Source organism: Asterias amurensis, chromosome 18 (genome assembly GCF_032118995.1).
Source record: "Asterias amurensis chromosome 18, ASM3211899v1".
Classification (NCBI taxonomy): Eukaryota; Metazoa; Echinodermata; class Asteroidea; order Forcipulatida; family Asteriidae; genus Asterias; species Asterias amurensis.
Window position 1 is genome coordinate 3,807,265 of NC_092665.1, and position 19,477 is coordinate 3,826,741.

A 19,477-nucleotide genomic window follows, 5' to 3' on the forward strand; every position below is an offset into this window, starting at 1 on the left:
TAATTACCAATAGTGTTCAGTGCCTTTAATAAGGGAATAAAAAGGTAGCGACAGGTTGTTACATGTGATCGGCTTGGTTGAGGGTATTGAGCGCATGGCAATGACCCTGCAAGGTTTAAACGGACATTTAAGAATGAGTCACTACTTTTTTATTCGGAATCATAAATGCCCTTTTGTTTTAAACATTACAAAAATACAATTACATGTACAGACACTTTGACCGTTTAAAATTTGAGTTTTGAAATATTTTTTTCAAAACCTTTGTGGAGAGTCTGTTGTGCGTGGGTGTGTGTACGCGCGCAAGCTTAGAAATAGATTACGTGCACGCACTTAGAAGTAGATTAAGGGCTGTTTCTAATAGCTAGTATGAATTGCATTTTGCGTGATAATCTTGTGCAGAGGCCAGCCAGTTAAAAACACTGGTCATTATCAACCATTTAAACACCCCCACGTGACGCGCTCTCCACCAATAGGAGTAGAGAAACTGTCTGGGGTATTTATGAATGCTTTTTAAATCTCTATTCCATACAATGCTTTTCATAGTGTCATTGTGTTATTAACATCTCAAAATCTTTATATGCCTCTCTAGTAGAAAGTAATTGGTGACAGAAACCTGCATTATGTGACATTCAAGAGATGTGCCCTGTAATCCTGCAGTGAACATGTGAATGACACATGGCAGGAGATTTAAGTTTGTAGCAAGTGATGGTCTTTTGCCATTGTTCAACAGTGGCTGTCAATCTTTAGCTTCCATGGAATTGCAACAAAATGTTGTTAAACACACTTGCTTGGCAAACAAATTACTTCTCACAAACTGTTGTTTAAAATGTTCAATACATTTTCACACAAAAACGGTTTTTGGGATACATAACTTTGAGTGAGCAATGAATGCTCACCCATAATAGGACCTTGGTCAGACAATTTTCTCACAAGAAAAAGGTTTCAAAACAATTTCAAAGTTGGAAGCACTTTCTATTATTATGACAGATTTCTGCTAAATGCATAGAGCTATATATATTGATGTAACTAGAGTGCTAACACCCCATTTATACACGCAATAAAGTTTTGAAGCCGTGTGGGCGCATCAAATGTTCATGTACAAACGAATACAAAAAAGCTTGATAATTTGTACGGCAATTGTACGGCTATTTGCATGATAGTGCATTTGTTATTTTCTATGTGTCATCGAACCAAAAGATGCAGCAAATGTAAACGCACAATCTGCTGATGAGTGTCCAAACTGCGAGCGTCATTTGCGTCATGTTTAAAAGGCATGTATACTATTTTAAGTTTTCGTAGTGCAGACAGATGTAATGGGCAGTTGCGAAGGAAAGCACACACGGCGAATAAAAAAAAAAAAGCGTCAATGTGAATTAAAATCATGTCATAGTCATGCAACACATCAAACATGTCTGTTCCCAGGGTGGCTTCAAAACACAGAGCAAGTTAGCGCTATATAAATGTAGATTATTATTATTCAATATGTATAGCTCTATGGTTAAACGCAACCTTAAAATTTGTTTTTTATGTGATTATTTGACATTAATATGTGGAACTCAGTTTTGTAATTGCGATGGATTTTTTCAATAAACCTGTTTTATATTAAATTGAGTTAATTTTGTCAACTTTAATTTGCATTGCATTGATTAAGGTTCTTCCTCTTTAATGCGTTATTCTGGCCCTATGGTTTAGCATTGAGTAGGATTCTGGCCCTATGCTTTAGCATTGAGTAGGATTCTGGCCCTATGCTTTAGCATTGAGTAGGATTCTGGCCCTATGCTTTAGCACTGTGTAGGATTCTGGCCCTATGCTTAACCATTGAGTAGGATTCTGTCCCTATGCTTTAGCATTGAGTAGGATTCTGGCCCTATGCTTTAGCATTGAGTAGGATTCTGTCCCTATGCTTAAGCATTGAGTAGGATTCTGTCCCTATGCTTTAGCATTGAGTAGGATTCTGGCCCTATGCTTTAGCATTGAGTAGGATTCTGGCCCTATGCTTCAGCATTGAGTAGGATTCTGGCCCTATGCTTTAGCACTGTGTAGGATTCTGTCCCTATGCTTAAGCATTGAGTAGGATTCTGGCCCTATGCTTTAGCATTGAGTAGGATTCTGGCCCTATGCTTTAGCATTGAGTAGGATTCTGGCCCTATGCTTTAGCATTGAGTAGGATTCTGTCCCTATGCTTAAGCATTGAGTAGGATTCTGTCCCTATGCATTAGCATTGAGTAGGATTCTGGCCCTATGCTTTAGCATTGAGTAGGATTCTGGCCCTATGCTTTAGCATTGAGTAGGATTCTGTCCCTATGCTTAAGCATTGAGTAGGATTCTGTCCCTATGCATTAGCATTGAGTAGGATTCTGTCCCTATGCTTAAGCATTGAGTAGGATTCTGTCCCTATGCTTTAGCATTGAGTAGGATTCTGGCCCTATGCTTTAGCATTGAGTAGGATTCTGGCCCTATGCTTCAGCATTGAGTAGGATTCTGGCCCTATGCTTTAGCATTGAGTAGGATTCTGGCCCTATGCTTTAGCATTGAGTAGGATTCTGGCCCTATGCTTCAGCATTGAGTAGGATTCTGGCCCTATGCTTTAGCATTGAGTAGGATTCTGGCCCTATGCTTTAGCATTGAGTAGGATTCTGTCCCTATGCTTAAGCATTGAGTAGGATTCTGTCCCTATGCATTAGCATTGAGTAGGATTCTGTCCCTATGCTTAAGCATTGAGTAGGATTCTGTCCCTATGCTTTAGCATTGAGTAGGATTCTGGCCCTATGCTTTAGCATTGAGTAGGATTCTGGCCCTATGCTTCAGCATTGAGTAGGATTCTGGCCCTATGCTTTAGCACTGTGTAGGATTCTGGCCCTATGCTTAAGCATTGAGTAGGATTCTGTCCCTATGCTTTAGCACTGTGTAGGATTCTGTCCCTATGCTTTAGCATTGAGTAGGATTCTGGCCCTATGCTTTAGCATTGAGTAGGATTCTGGCCCTATGCTTTAGCACTGTGTAGGATTCTGGCCCTATGCTTAAGCATTGAGTAGGATTCTGTCCCTATGCTTCAGCACTGTGTAGGATTCTTCCCCTATGTTTCAGCATTGTGTAGGATTCTTCCCCTATGCTTTAGCACTGTGTAGATTCTGGCCCTATTGCTTTAACATTGTGTAGCATTCTCTGACACTTACGTCATAAAAACTCATGTTATTCTGCAAACACATTATAATGATCCATGATTAACAAGGCAGAGGGCGCCCTATCTAGCCCTCCGTTGGTTTTAGCAATCATTGGTTTTGTACAGTACTATATGGAGTAGAGCAGAAAGCACAGAGGTCAATGAGTAGTGTAGAATCCTACTTCGCCTGTGTGGTAAAATTTTTGTTAACATATCTTGCAGGGTATATAAAATATAACAATTATAGTCGGATACCCCTTGTAGGTGAGAACAGTTCAAGATTATACTCAATCTTGAAGTCAGGGGAGTGCACTGTCACGCGATTTTGATCATACCACTCAAGTTTTACACGTCGTGCCCGCAAGTGAAGTTTCTACACACATTTTCAGCTATTTCTCATACTTGTGACGACCTGAATTCAGCGAACGTATAAAATGCTGACGACGAAGATTTTGCTCCGGAGAGCCTATCAAGGGTAGGTTGACATTTATCTTAGTTATTATTGAGCTGTCCGCACTCTCCAAAAAAGTGAAGGACATTTAAATTGAGTTAAATTGTGCATTACAGTTTTTTTTTACATGATTACACTTGATAATGGTAATAATTACTCATAATTATAGTACGACCCGCCGTCCCTGGCTGGAAGTGGAACATTCGATCAAGCTCAAGTTCAACCATGTGATGTACATGTATGTCCAACACTTCACCCACGCTACTTACGACCATGCGTGTCGAGTACACACTAGCACTGCAGCATGTACAGTGACTGGGAAAGTCAAAGAGGCCTAGTGAGCTAGCTAGTTGGCGGAAGTCAACTCTCTCTCATGAGTCATGCACCACTGCACTGCACTGACTGACGTCCTGGGGATGATCTGATGGGTGTAAATTTATTTTAAAAATCTCGGGGCGACTCGCTGGTCTAACTAAGATGAATCCTTTCATAAAATTTGAAACACCAGTGAGGAAATAATTGAAGGGATAACATTTCGTACGACGCCACCACTTTTTCACTCATTTTTACAAAAAGGGATATCTCATTGAGGTAAATTAGATACTATGGGTCTATATTATTTCATATCGAATGAAAAAGTGGTGGCGCCATACGGAAACTTTTCCAATTGAAGAATAGGGACAAAAACTTACCAGAGCCCGGAGCAAAATGAACACAAATGTTTTTGTTTTCATTTCAGTTTGTTTGATTTTTGTTTCCACAGTGTCCGATGTTTGTCATTTAAAGCTCAGAATGAGCCTATCTACCAGTATGCCAAGGGCTCTCCAGAACGTGAGAGAACTGAAGAGGTAAATAAAATATAAATACATTCTTGTGTGGTTTGAGTCCAAATATTGGTTTGGACTTGTCATGAATTGAAGATTTAGTGGGCGCCAGTCGGTTCTTAATTTGGACACTACAGCCATCACTTGGGTGTAATGAGGTTTTCAAGACAAGATAAGCTGAATTTGGGTATTGTTGGGCTTGAAATAATAACAAGCATTTATATAGCGCCAAGGACCTTTACAGATTAAAAGAAGTAAAACAAGCAGCCAATAAACAAACAAAAATATACAAAACATCTGTAACTAAGCATAAACAGGAATTCCATGAACCCCTAAAAAAGCCACAACAAAACCCTATGAAACTACAAAAATAAAAATAAGAAGAACCGTTAAAGTAAAACACTTGACCCTTGAGCACGCATACCGCCAGGAGCCGCCCTTCATATCAGCCCAGATGTCGCCCCACGCACCCATGCAATTTGACATGGTGTACTTTGAGTTATAAATATGCGAGTAAAACGCAAACAACAGCCTTAGATAGTGCACGATCTCAAGATGACAACAGTCTAAAAATAGCACATGGTCCACATGAGAAAAAATGACACATTTTTGAAAACTGTGAACTGAAAATCATTTAAAAGATAAGTTCATCCTCTACAAAATATACACACCGAAAGTTATCTAATGACTTCGGGATACTGCTGGAAATCGATTGAATTCTCATGGCGCAGTTAGGAGTGTATGGCACTATGTTTAATACTGTGTGCGTGCTAAAGGGTTACATAATGTAGAAATACCCACTGGGTGACTGCAAACCCCTGTAGGGACCAATTTTGGGGTACTGCCAACTAGACCAGTTGGACCTGAAGCATGTTGCCACGCCCTGAAATAACAATCATCCTAATGCTGCCCTACATGTATTATTTACAATTTATTTCAGGCATTGAACAGACTTGGAAGCACTGTGTTGGAGGTTCCATGTGTCATTGGTGGAGAACAAATATTCACCGATGACGTTCGTTCTGAAGTTTCTGTAAGTATGAAGATGAAATACCAAAAGTTAAAACCAGACACTGTGCACAACTAATCATTTTATGAAATTAATTTGTATGGCTTGATAAATTCATCGCTTATCAGCATTATAAAGTCCACGTCTGTGTTGTATTCTGATCACCCCTAGACAAGCAGTCTAGCCGGAACGATAGTCAATGGAGTTTAACCTCAGATTTCATGCTGAGCTAATGCATTTGAAACAATCTTTCTGCCATGATAATGACATAGTTATGAAAATTAGTCTAATGAGTGCAAAGGCCACTCCACCTGTGGTTTCTGCATGTATGCATTTCTAGGCTATTTAGTAACACTCAAAATAAAATTGGAAGAATGTCATGACCTAAAAGATAGTAGTAGCATTTAATCTGACCTTAAACTGTCCAATAAATGTACTAAATATTGTTCATATATATATGTACCAAAAAACTAAACTTTTTCACATTTCTAGGGTTAAAGGAACATTACAGAATTGGTTTTTTGCTAACAAAACAGTTGCTGGCAGTGTAAGCACTTTATGTTATCCACCATTATACATAAACTGACAAACCTGTAAAAGTTTGAGAGAATAGTGAAGAACCGATTACAAATTTTGCATTGCATCGATGCCAAAATAAAAATGAATAAAACGCTCACTGAGCGATAAACTCCAAACGCAAAGTTAGATTATTTATTTCTCAACAAATATAACATTTCAGACAGAAATATTTCAAGGGATGTTTTCAACTATCATCATCATTAGACCATGTAAGTTTTATGTAAATCTGTGATCTTCACGTTTTTTGTTTCGTACCAATTCTGTAACGTTCCTTTAAATATGCTGTTAAGATATTTGACTTGAACTTATTTGTCTTTTACATAGTGTCTAATCTGTTATTTTGTCAACACCATTTTTTATTTCCAATCACGAATGGAATTTTCTAATTTGATGTTGTTTATCTTTTATAGCCTTATGACCACCAGCATAAATTGGCGTCAGTGCATTATGGAAACAAGGTAAATAATACTCACGTCCTTCTAAAAAGTAAAGCTCTGGCATTGGCTCTGACTTAGGCTTGGCTTGGGTTCTGACTTTGGCTCTGGCTAAGGCTCTGGCTAAGTCTCTTGCTAAGTCTCTGGTTTAGGCTCAGGCTTACGCCCCAACTTAGGCTCCGGCTTAGGCTCCAGCTTGGGCTCTGGCTTAGGCTCAGGCTGAGGCTGTGACTTAGGCTCTGGCTTAGGTACTGGCTTAGGCTCCAGCTTGGGCTCTTGCTAAGGCTCAGGCTGAGGCCCTGACTTAGGCTCCAGCTTAGGCTCTGGCTTAGGCTCCAGCTTGGGCTCTTGCTAAGGCTCTGGCTTAGGCTCTGCTAGTAATTTTGAAAACTTACACATTCTGTAAATTGCAAGCAGAGTCTCTGCCATGCTGAGCAGAAGCAGTGGGTTTGAAAAGTGTGTTTATTTTGTGTGTTTTTTTTAATGTCCAAGTGCAAATTTGTATTTCCGTCATAGATGTGCACTTTACTAAAACAAATACTGCCTTGCCCTTTCAGATGTCTAAGGCATGCAAGCTTAGTCAAGCACAGTATTAATCTCTGCCTACACCACTCCTGGCTGAAGTGAAGCAATTAATGATTAAATACATGTACATGTACTTCACTAAAAGGACTCTAGACACAGATACCCTCATAGACAGCGTTGTAGCCACGGTGGGCGGCGGTGGGCGGGCCTGCCCAGCACTGACAATTTCCGCCCGGCACTTCAGCTGAAAAATAGACTGCTGCCCACCACAACATTTCCCCCAAAATTAATAAAAAAAATTAAAGTTCTGCTGATATTGATCACGTTGCAAGAATATAATGTCATCTTTGTTCGTGTTTTGTCATTTTAAATGCAGTTTGTAATTTTTATGAGCCAGAATTTCGAGCAATAAAAACCTCAAACGTGTTTCCCACGCAACTTGCCTCTTGCCATCTTGTGAAGTTTTCTTTGTGAAATGTGCCCTGACGTTTTTATTGAACGAACTATAGTATAGTGTAGAAGGCGTACCGTCTATACAGTCTGACAGCAGTGCTGGTACCGTGCACATGTACACGATGTATGTATGTACATGTGGTGTACACCAGCGCGCGCTGTGGTAGACCCTAGAGTGCACTACAAGTCTAGTCGTGAGGTTTTTGCGGGGATTTCACGCATTCCATGTACACACAAACAGTATCGCCACACAACAGTACAAGGGGTGTGTAAAGTCTAGTGTACGAGTTCGCGTATCCCGGATGTAGGCATGTAAACACGTTCGCTTCGTCCACACGTATGTGTGACAGCGCGCTGGGTTTTTAACTTGAATGAGATCTGTGTAAATTTTAAGATGGCTTCGCAACGTAAGCTGGACGACTTTTTTTGGAAAACGGAAAAGATTGGAAGATGATATAACAGTATTTCGTACAGATTCAGTTAGTGCTGAGAATGAAACTGTACCTGAGACTATCGAGACAGTTACTCCACCTTTAAAGTTCAGTTCAACTTCATCGCGGCGGGATTACAACAAGCAAACAGCAGAAACTATTTCACAAACAGTCTGTTCACAACAAATGCATCACAATTATTTTGTATTAACACATTTTTGTTATAATAATTGTAATTATACTTAAAAATTGTGATTCTTGGATCTTACATAATGTGCATTTGGCACGATTGGAATGTTAATATTTAGCCCTGAAAACAATCCTTACAACAGAGTACGTGCGCACTGCTCGCAATCTCTGACCAAGTTTAAATTCAGCTGCGCCCACCACTAAAAATGTCTTGGCTACATAATAATAATAACAAATTCTTATATAGCGCATTTCACAATAAACCGTATCAATAACCTTTACATTAGTCACCTGGTCATTGGGCCAATAAACATCCCTTTAATCTTTCTCAGCTCCCATTAGGGAGTATACAGCCCCGAGCTGCCGTGGCGCTCCAAAAGCTTTTCATTGACAATATCAACCTCTACCCTCGCAGGTACCCATTTATACCCCTGGGTGAAGAGAAGCAATTATAGTAAAGTATCTTGCTCAAGGACACAAGTGTCACGACCGGGATTCGAACCCACACTCCGGTGAATTAGCACCAGAACTTGAATTTGATGCTCTGTAACCACTCGGCCGTGACACTCTACAACACTGCTCATAGACACCACTGTTGTTTGAAGGGAAGCAATTAATGGTTAAATACCTCACTGAAGGACACTAACCTGCGAAATGTTCTCTGAGTGAAATACCAAGCTACAGGGATTTATCTAAAAATTAATCAAATCAAACTAATTTTTTTCTTTTTAAATTTTGTAGGTATATTTTCCTAAATTTTGACCCTTGGTTGCCATGAATTAATGAATGAATGAATGGTTCTCTTCCCTGATTTAGGAGCTTATCAATAAGGCCATAAATTCAGCTCTCTCAGTCAGGAAAGAATGGGAAGCCAGGCCTCTCGAAGACCGCGTCCAAATCTTCCTCAAAGCAGCTGATCTTATCTCCAATAAATACAGAGCAGATCTTGTCGCTGCTGTTATGCTGGGTCAGGTAAGTCATCCCAAGATTTAAAAAAAATAAAATATTTCATGATTCCACTCAAGACCCTTGAAACTCTTTTTTTTCCATTATTATCTCGCAACTTTGACGACCAATTGGGGTCAAATTTCCACAGGTTTGTTATTTTATGCATATGTTGAGATACACCAAGTGGGAAGACTGGTCTTTGACAATTACCAAAGGTGTCCAGTGTCTTCAAACCATCTCAGCTCCTCCGGAGTATACAGACTGAGCTGCCAAATATGTATCGCACTAAGCTAAATCAATCACAAGAACCATTTCTGCCCTGGACTCGTACCCATTTACTCCTGGGAGAAGTGAAGCTATTATAGTTAAGTGTCTTGTTAGTGGACACAAGTGTCAACAACTGGGATTACGTGATGACTTAGCCACCAGAAGTTGAGTCTGGTGTACCATACAGTTCGGCCATGACACGCTAAAATTTAGTTTTCAAGCAGTGTTTGTTTGTTTGCTTGTTTTTCACCAGGCGAAGACAGCGTTCCAAGCTGAGCTAGATGTCGTCTGTGAGCTGGCGGATTTCTACCGCTTCCACGGCCAGTTCGCTCTGGACCTTGTGAATATCCAGCCAGTCAGCACAGAGGAGAGTAAAAACTCCATGTTGTATCGTGGTATGGAGGGATTCGTCGCTGCCATTTCGCCTTTTAATTTCACAGCTATTGGTGGGAATCTAGCTGGTACCCCTGCAATGATGGTAAGTTTGTTATTAAGACTTTGGGGACCAGGAAAATGCATTTACTTTATTTGAGGTTGTGAAAATAACAGCAAACCATAAGTTTGTGTTAAAAAGACATTGCCTTGTACTTACCTTTCCGACTATAAATTTATGTACTCTATTGGATACAGGCTTATACTGAACATTCTATCTATATATTTGATAATTTGTTTCCTTTAAAGGCAGTGGACACTATTGGTAATTACTCAAAATAATTATTAGCACAAAACCTTTCTTGGTGACAAGTAATGGGGAGGGGTTGATGGTATAAAACATTGTGAGAAACGGCTCCCTCTGAAGTGCCATAGTTTCCGAGAAAGAAGTAATTTTCCACGAATTTGATTTCGAGACCTCAGATTTAGAACTTGAGGTCTCGAAATCAACCATCTGAATGCACACAACTCCGTGTGACAAGGGTGTTTTTCTTTCATTATTATCTCGCAAGTTCAATGACCGATTGAGCTCAAATTTTTACATGTTTGTTATTTTATACATATGTTGAGATACACCAAGTGCGAAGACTGGTCTTTGACAATTACCAATAGTGTCCACTGCCTTTAAGTTACCCCTAAAATTCCATAAAAAAGATTGACAGAAAATCTGACCTTCTCTTTGAAAGTAGTTTGAGGGCACGTAAAAATTAATACTAGTTATCAAATCAAATTATTTTCAGCATAGCATGTTTGTCCATTCACATGTTGAAACACTTTTGGGTTTTCAGGAAATTAAATTGAAATTGGAAACTGGAGACTAAAGTAGCGACTTGAATGCATGTTACAATTTGGTTTAACTCTTGATCACAACACTGAAAATAATTTCGACCGTCACTTCATCAGCAGGATGACGTGGATGTTGAACCCGTGACCTTGCGGAGACGTGATTCCAAGAGCGCGTCATAGACGCAGTCATTGAATGCGTCATGAAATGCATGATTTGAATTGACGCGTCATTGAATGCATGGTGTTAATAAATGTTGTTTAAAACCAGACATAAAAACAACAATCGAGAATGTTTTAATTGTCCCCTGTCTGCTCGGTTACACAACCATCAGAAAAACTGCTATTGTGGCGGTAGAGAAGTAGTTTTGTGTTTCCTGCCTTATACCAATAATCCAATCCAAATAATAACTTTTGTCTTATTATGGATGTGAACCCTTAGGGTAATGTGGTAGTCTGGAAGCCAAGTCCTGCCTGTTGTTTCTCAAGCTACAAAGTCTTTGAGATCCTTAAAGAAGCTGGTCTTCCCGATGGTGTTATTAACTTCGTCCCAGCACCAGGGACTGTCTTTGGAGATGCAATCACAAAGTCACCTGATCTGTCAGCTGTTGCATTCGTCGGAAGCACAAAGTAAGGCTAAAGTCAATTTTTAAAAATTTATGCAGATTTTGTTTTAATATTTAAGTTGTTTGGAGTTGAACAAATATGAATTGACTGAAGCGGGACTTGAACCAACGACCTCCGGATTTACGTACCGGCGCTCTACCAACTGAGCTATTGAGCACTGGTAATATTAAACAAAACACATCTTTTTTAACTCCACAGCAGGCCTGATACTCCACGGAGGCAACGAAGGCGATTGCCTCCGTGTCCCCTGATCATTGCCTTGGTGCCCTTGAAATTCTCCAGTACAAATTTGCAATTTCATCATAGGGTGCTCTTTACCTAGGAGAAAATGCCTTGGTGCCCTTGCCCTTTCAAAAACGAAGCATACAGCCCTGCCACAGTGTGTGTTACGAATTGTTCACTTCTGCAGGAAAATATCCACAGGGATGCTACTTGTGTGGGATTCGAACCCACAACCCATGCATTCTAGAGCAGATGTGTCATCGCTAGGTCTCGGTGTTTGCCAAGTGACAAACAGCCAGCTCAAATCCTGTAATTAGTACCATGTTTAATTGTCACTATTGGGTGGTGTTTTATTCTTTTCAGGACATTCCAGAGGTTATGGAAACAAGTTGGGGAGAATCTAGATACATTCAAGACTTTCCCAAGACTCATTGGAGGTGAGTTAACGTCAACTTGTACAATCATAAATAAATAGACCCCCCCCCCAAAAAAAAAAAGTTAAATATTCAAATGCTTGCTCTGTTTGGGGTGCAAGGAAACAAGAAAAGAATTCTATGTGTGCAAGGATCTAAGGATCTAGCATGATCCTTCAGCATGAAAATAAACGACTTCACAATGCAAATCCATGGTGACAAGCAATATTGCCGCCTATTTTTTCTGCTAACCTGTGAAATATGTTTGCACCTTAGCAAATTTGTCTGCTTACAGTAAGCACAAAAATTTGCTTACCGTTAAGCAGCACTATGAAATTCGGCCCAGGCGAGAAGGCGGGCAGAGGGACAAAGAATGAATTCATCGTAAAATGTGATTTTGTTTTTTCTAGAATGTGGAGGGAAAAACTACCATCTGGTGCATCCATCAGCTGATGTTGATACCGTTGTTAACTGTACTGTCCGATCAGCGTTTGAGTTCAGCGGTCAGAAGTGTTCTGCATGCTCTAGGATGTATGTTCCTGAGAGTATGTGGCCGAAGGTCAAGGAAGGAATGGTGAACATCCATAAGCAGATTAAACTGGGCCCGGTAAGTTTTTGCTTCAATCCAAAATAAGTTGATGGCGTTTGATTGTATTGGTTACAGAATCACATTATATCACTGCGTGTTATGGCCGAGTGGTCTAGTTCACAAGCTCTGGTGTTGGCAGCAGCGGAGTGTGAGTTCGATCCTGGTCTTGACACTTTTGCCCTCGAGCAAGGCACTTGTCCATAATTGCTTTGAAACATTTTGGAAGGTTTTGAAATAAATAATTGATCGATTTGATTTGGAAGGTAGTGTATTCTGCTCTTCCAACCAGGGATTCTATTCGTTCTTCGGATGGGACGTAAAGCCGTTGGTTGTGTAGTGCATGTAAAAGAACCCAAGGCACTTATCGAAAATAGAAGGAGTGCGCCCCGGTGTTCCTGCCTGTGGCTGCTGTATGCGCCGTAGCACCTTGTAAACCCCTATAAATTGTTACAAATTGGGTCTCAGAATTCATCACTGCAATAACCTATCTTACTGAAAGTTTGTATATACTCCTCGAGTACCTTCTATGGGAGATATGTGCGCTATATAAGACTTTGATATTATTAGTATTATTATGATACCCATGCCTACAACCTAACAGACTTTGTAGGGGTGACCCTGTCTCAGCCCCAGGAGTACGTGTAGGTGACAGTCTTCCAATACTTTATTGATTGACAAACGATTGTTACCTTTTGTCTTGTTTGTTTTCTTATTTCTAGCCGGATGATTACTCATCATTCTTCTCAGCTGTTATTGACGCTGCGGTAAGTTAATGATTTATTCTTACATCCTGTTGAAAACTGGCGAACAATTCATTTCTTAAGAGTAAAGCAAACCGGTTGGACAGGACCCCACCACTCCTCTTGCTCATAAACCTGGCTTACCCCCCCCTAATTATATGGGTTTTTTTTTAAGAAGATTCTTTTTTACGGCTTGTACAAGCCATTGTATTAATGGTTTTATTTTACGGCTTGTATACAGCCTTTGCAGTAGTTCCCTAAATTTCCTTTACGGCTTGTATAGAGCCATTTTAATCATTCAGTTATTTTCCTTTACGGCTTGTACAAGCCATTGTATTAGTTTAATTATTTCCTTTACGGCTTGCACAGAGCCAATGTATTTATTCCATGTTTTTTCTTACGGCTTGTACAGCGCGATTGTAATGATTCCTTGACTTTCCTTATGGCTTGATATTCCTTTCTGGCTTGTTCTGGCTTGTTTCCTTATGGCTTGAACAGCGCCATATGTTATTCCTTTACCGCTTGCACAGAGCCATAGTTTTAACTCCATGTTTTTCCTTTACGGCTTGTACAGTCTTTTGACAAGATCAAGGGATTCTTGGACCATGCCAAGTCATCACCAAGCATCAAGACGATAGCCGGTGGTAACTGTGATAAAAGGTATTCAAACAAAACAAAGTTTTAACCATGATAGCTATATCTTAACCAATTGGGCCGATTTCACAAAGGGCTAAGATTGATCTTAACTGCAAATCAATAGACCCTTCCCATGAAATATGTAAATTGCACATAGCGCGTGCGCACCAACGTTTTGGTTGGCAAAATGAGGGAACATCGTGCTGTTTTGTACACGGCTAATGGGTGCGTGACGCAGACGCGATTGCGCGTCTGCTTAGTGCACAACTCTATGGCGTTTGCCAACCAACAGGGTTTGAACGCATGCGTGAATGTAATTAGCATATTTCATGGGAAGGGTCCATTGTAGTTGCTTAGTAAAGTGTGATGTCACAGTGTAAATCACTATGGTGATACTGAAAATTTGTCTTATGATGGATTTTATTGCTTTGTGAAATCGGCCCCAAGGGCCAAATTTCATAGAGCTGTTTAGCAGAAAGTTCTGCTGAGATTTTGTTTTCTTCTACTTAGCAAGAAATGAATTGGGTACCAGTCGCAGCAAAGGCGACTGTGTGGTATTGTGGCTGGTTACCTATTTTTGCCAAGCAATATTTGTCTGTACAAATTTTTGTGCTTAAAGGCTTCATGAAATTTGGCTCATACCACACAGTATTAGACGAGACCTCCCCAAATAATCCTATAAAGTAAAAGTGTTGGTTCTGAAAAAAAAGCACAGAAATTCAGCACTAGCCCTGTAAACTAAGAATGGTGATCACAAGCGCATAATTTGGTGTCAAGCAGAGCCATGAATATTGGCTCAAACTCTTACTAAACTTGAAGCCAAATAAAGATGCAGTTTATTTGATGTTGTTTTGCAGCAAGGGATACTATGTCGAGCCAACTATCTTTGAGACAGATGACCCGAACGAGAAGCTCATGAGGGAAGAAATCTTTGGTCCCGTTGTCACCGTTTACGTCTACCCTGATAACAAGTTCTCAGATACTGTTGAGATGATTAATAACACGTCACCGTACGGACTCACTGGAGCAATCTTTGCCAGAGACAGGTATGAATAATATTAAAGACAGTGGACACTATTGGTAATTACTCAAAATAATTATCATCATAAAACCTCATTTGGTAACAAGTATTGAGGAGAGGTTGATAGTATAAAACAATGTGAGAAACGGCTTCCTCTGAAGTGACTTAGTTTTTGAGAAAGAAGTAGTTTTCCACGAATTTGATTTCGAGACCTCAAGTTTAGAGTTTGAGGTCTGAAAATCAAGCATCAGAAAGCACACAACTTCGTGTGACAAGGGTGTTTTTTTCTTTCATTAATATCTTGCAACTTCGACGACCGATTGAGCTCAAATTTTCACAGGTTTGTTATTTTATGCATATGTTGAGATACACCAACTGTGAAGACTAGTCTTTGATATTTACAAATAGTGTCCACTGGCTTTAACAATACTAAGTTTGTATTAACAGGTATGATATTCTTTCTACTTAGGTCTGATTTCCAATGTTGTAACCCTTGGGAAAAATCAGAAAAATTGTGATTAAATTTGGGTGAAAAACAAATTAAGGCTTACTCCATGAGTGTATGTCGGCCAGCCCATATAATGGATGAAATGTTTCTACTTTTTTCCAAGGGCCAAATATCATGCGTTCCTATTTATCAACACCATGCGAAGCTTCAACAATAACCTAACATAAAGTTAATTAATATCTTCTAACAATGTTTTTACTTTATCAACAGTGCGGTTGTGAAAGAGACAGCAGGATTGTTGAAGGATTCGGCTGGTAACTTCTACATTAATGATAAATCAACTGGTTCAGTCGTTGGGCAACAACCATTTGGTGGAGGAAGAATGTCAGGTAAGGATAGCTTTTATTTTGGGAGATTTTTTTCTTCCATCAAGATTCTGTTAATTAGTTCTTTATTCCAACCAAGTGTTTTTTCTGGTAATCAACATTTTAACTGAATTTCCATCCCTGATTGTAGGTTTTTTTCTCTTTTAAAAAGCTGAGTCAAATTCAGGCATGCAATTTTTCAGTATTTTCTCAAAATATCCTTGAAATTTTCTCGAAAGAAGTAAATCAATCACCGATGGTAGAAAGATGTAGTTTTATATTTCTGGTGATACACAAAGTTATTAAAACTCCGTCATTCAGGCATGCAACTCTTTCGTGTTTCCGCGGAATTCCGCGTCTTTTTTTTTTATTATTATTTTTTTTAGCCTAATATTTGCCTGGCAACAACAGTACAACTGCAATCATGTAAAATAAGCATAGTACATGCTAACAATGCACCTAAGAGCATAAAAAACCTCAACATTTTCTAGGGTACCATTGTGGGTATCATGTCCCGTGGCGTTTCGGCTGCCTCGCTCTGCACTTGCGTTGTGCCTTTGAAAATTGTCCTCTTTTTTTTTCAACGGGCAGTTGCATGCCCGGTCATTTGTAACATTTGGGAGGTTTCTGGGTCTAGCATAAGAAGAGCCCTTTTCTGGAATTTTTTAACTTTCAAATGTTATCTCAGAACATTTCAAAGCAGAAGTCAAGAGACCCATTCATGTCATGTAGTCGGGGATGACAATCAAATTGTATGTTAAAACCTGCTTAGTGAAAAGTTATTAAACCAGAATGTTTGATCTCTTGTGTTTAGGAACCAACGATAAGGCTGGTGGTGCCCTGTACATCCAACGCTGGGTGTCCCCACAATCCGTCAAAGAAACTCACGAGCCCGTAACGGACTGGAGATATCCAAGCATGGAGGTGTAGTTAGTTTTAATCCAAAAGAAAAACATCACCATGGTAACCACAGTATGCCAATAACTTTTACAAACCGATTCCCATGGGTGAGTTTATCTCCATCAATATTCCATAAGTTTCTAAATGTGTAGTGTTCGAAACCTCTGGATCATTTAAACGTCAAAGTGTCCTAGTTTCCGAACGTCTTATATAAACCATTAGTTAATTATACTCTGTGAGTGTTATAACGGTAGGTACCAATAATATATTAAATTTGACATTTTCTACTGATAAATAACTTTAACTATACACTTTGGCGAATCAAAAATGCAAGATTGGAATACAAATGGTGTTTATTTATGTTGACTAACTGATACATTTTAAATTTATATTATGGTTTTAAGAATACATTTCACAGAAAATTAATGTAATTATAAAGATATATAATCAAGTGCCTTGATTGATAATGACTTTATATCTGAGATGTTTTAGTTGTAATTTTTCATTGGATTGGGTCGGCATGTATCATATCAGCTGATCAGTTGGTTTCCTGATAATTGGTTTGCCAGCGGTGCCATTGAAACTTGAAAAACACAGTACAAAAATCTTGCTGTACCCTGCATTGGTTTTCTTCAATACAATCTTTGCATAGTGGAAGTAGAACTAAGAGAGTTATTTCTCAAATTTCTTTTGAGTTGTGTTGGTTTCCAATAAAGAGCAGTGGTTAACGACTCAACGTTTCGATCAGTGTGCTTTGATCGTCTTCAGGAGAAAAAGGAAAATATTTTCATATTGTGTTACTGTAAACCTCTCTTAGTTAATTGCTTCTTTTTAATATGCTGCAGGAGATGATGTTTTGTGACATTTTCAAGACTTTTTACAGTTATTTTTAGGAAATGTTTCTTACTTTTTTCACTTTTTTTTAAGCAAAGATTTTATTCAGTTTGTCTTGAAGTGTATAATGGGTTTATTTAAGGTTTTTTTTCTTTTCTATAATTATTTTATTGTGTGCCATAAGACCGGAGAAGAAGAACAAAATTATTATCACTTAAAAAGTAAAGTACTATTGCATTTATGATGTGACATCCAGTACAGCCTCTATAGAATCTCCAAAAGTTTGTTTTTGTCTTTGAACAACTAAAACAAGAATTCTTCCTCTAATTATATATGCACTATGTTTGAAATAATGTGTACAGTAGTACTTATGTAATAGCTGTAGGTAACGTGAAATAATCCGGCATGTGGTGGCTTAGCAGTCATGTGCTCTCAAGCTCAGGGCCCGTAAGCCTGTAAGCACAAAAACTTTCTAAGCAAAGAAAACTCTTGCTTTTTAGCGAAGGTAGGTTACCAGCCAAAATACCGTACATTTACCATTAATGTGATTGGTACACAAGTCATTTCTTGCTTAGCAAAGAATTTTTCTGCTATAAACAGCTTTATGAAGTTGGGCCCTGGTGATTCTGATCGGCAGAGTGTGGGTTCGAATCCCAGTCTTGAAACTTGTGTCCTGATTAAGCAAGACACTTTCCATTATTGTTTCGACTGGTTGTCTGCTACTATAATTCAGAGCTGAAAATTTTATGTATAAATTCATGATGATTATATTTGTGTGAGATGAGTCAGCTTTGGAAACATCAAACAAAAACTTTTTAAAAGTACACTACTGCAAAGTTTTTAATGAACACAACATGTTTTTCTCTTCATGAAGCTCCTTTTTCTTTGGGAAAGACTTAATTAGTCAAAATATTTCAAATGCTCATTATATGTATTTTTTTTATACATTGGTTTGATTGAAATTGTAACATTGAAATGGTAATACTTAAAACGTAATAATTTGAAACAATCCCGTTGTTAGATATTGTGTATAAGTATAGTATTAATTTTAACCATTCTTCCAATAAATTTACTTTTGAGTAGTCATGATGAATAAAAGGGTGGATATTGAGTCCTTATTAAAAAGTGAAAATGCTTACTGTAGTCACTTGCTTTGTTTTGTTCCCTGGCTGCATCACACAATATTATTAAACACAGATTCATAAATACCTCAGACAGTTTCTCTATTCCTATTGGTGGAGAGCGCGTCACGTGGGTGTGTATACACCTTTGTTTATAACCAGTAAAACGTGTTGGAACATGGGCGTGACACGCGAGCTTGCACCACCTGTGCTTAAGACAGTTTCTTCATTCCTATTGGTCGAGAGCAACAGCTGAAACAGTTGTGCCACATGCGACGCGCACAATTCCCTTTATAAGGAGTTGTTTACCTGATCGGGCCGAGAGCCTTACCATTTCACAGCTGGAGGGGTGTTGTGTTGAGAACAATTATAATGTTTGCCTTTTATTTTACTTTTTGACCGAAATTTTTGACCGAAAAGGTATTTATGAATGGGAATCAAATTTACTTCGACTTCGTCTCGGTAAAATTATCAAGAACCAGGCCTCGTTGGGATTAAACCACTAGTTAAAAACTTTTTCACCACACATTGATTCCCTTATCAACATAATATCAAATGGATATGCAGTTCCATGGATCTTGTTATATTTCTTAAACAACTGGATATGCAAAAGCCTAATTAACGTCTGGGACAGTTGCGGCTGTGTAGATACATTCGTTAAGTGAAATCCATACATTTTAAATATTTAGAATAGTTTAAAAGTTTCAAGAAAGTTTTTCATTTAATAACGCCAAAGCCAATGCTGATGGAAATACCCAAACAAGGGAGGGGCGTGATGGAGGGAGGTTCAAAGAGGGATTTAAACAGCCGTCATATTTTTATCTTTGTTAGAAAAAAAGAATTAGAAGCAGAATTCGGAGGGGGAAAAATGCAGAAAAATTAAAAGAAACCTATTTATATGATAATTATAAAAAATGTAAAAGTTTTTTTTGGTAAAAAAACAAAAAAACAATTGGAAGTCTAGTAGTTTAAAATTTAGGCTTCAAATTAACAATTCAAGAGTTTTACTAACAATTATTTTCATAACTTATTTAGTTTAGGAAACTGACCATTAATTGTTTGGTGTAAGGCTA

At 38.7% G+C, this 19,477-nt stretch overlaps 1 protein-coding gene across 1 annotated transcript; it reads left to right on the top strand.

Annotated features, from left to right (window-relative positions):
• Nucleotides 1–3,418: 3,418 nt before the first annotated feature.
• LOC139950749 (delta-1-pyrroline-5-carboxylate dehydrogenase, mitochondrial-like) lies at nucleotides 3,419–18,426 on the top strand. The gene is made up of 14 exons (XM_071949543.1): nucleotides 3,419–3,638; nucleotides 4,378–4,462; nucleotides 5,379–5,471; nucleotides 6,437–6,484; nucleotides 8,875–9,030; nucleotides 9,527–9,751; nucleotides 10,931–11,118; nucleotides 11,701–11,774; nucleotides 12,161–12,357; nucleotides 13,059–13,103; nucleotides 13,654–13,739; nucleotides 14,573–14,761; nucleotides 15,455–15,573; nucleotides 16,364–18,426. Exons 1-14 carry the CDS (start codon nucleotides 3,598–3,600, stop codon nucleotides 16,477–16,479), a joined length of 1,662 nt encoding a protein of 553 aa, XP_071805644.1. The 5' UTR covers nucleotides 3,419–3,597; the 3' UTR covers nucleotides 16,480–18,426.
• Nucleotides 18,427–19,477: the final 1,051 nt, after the last annotated feature.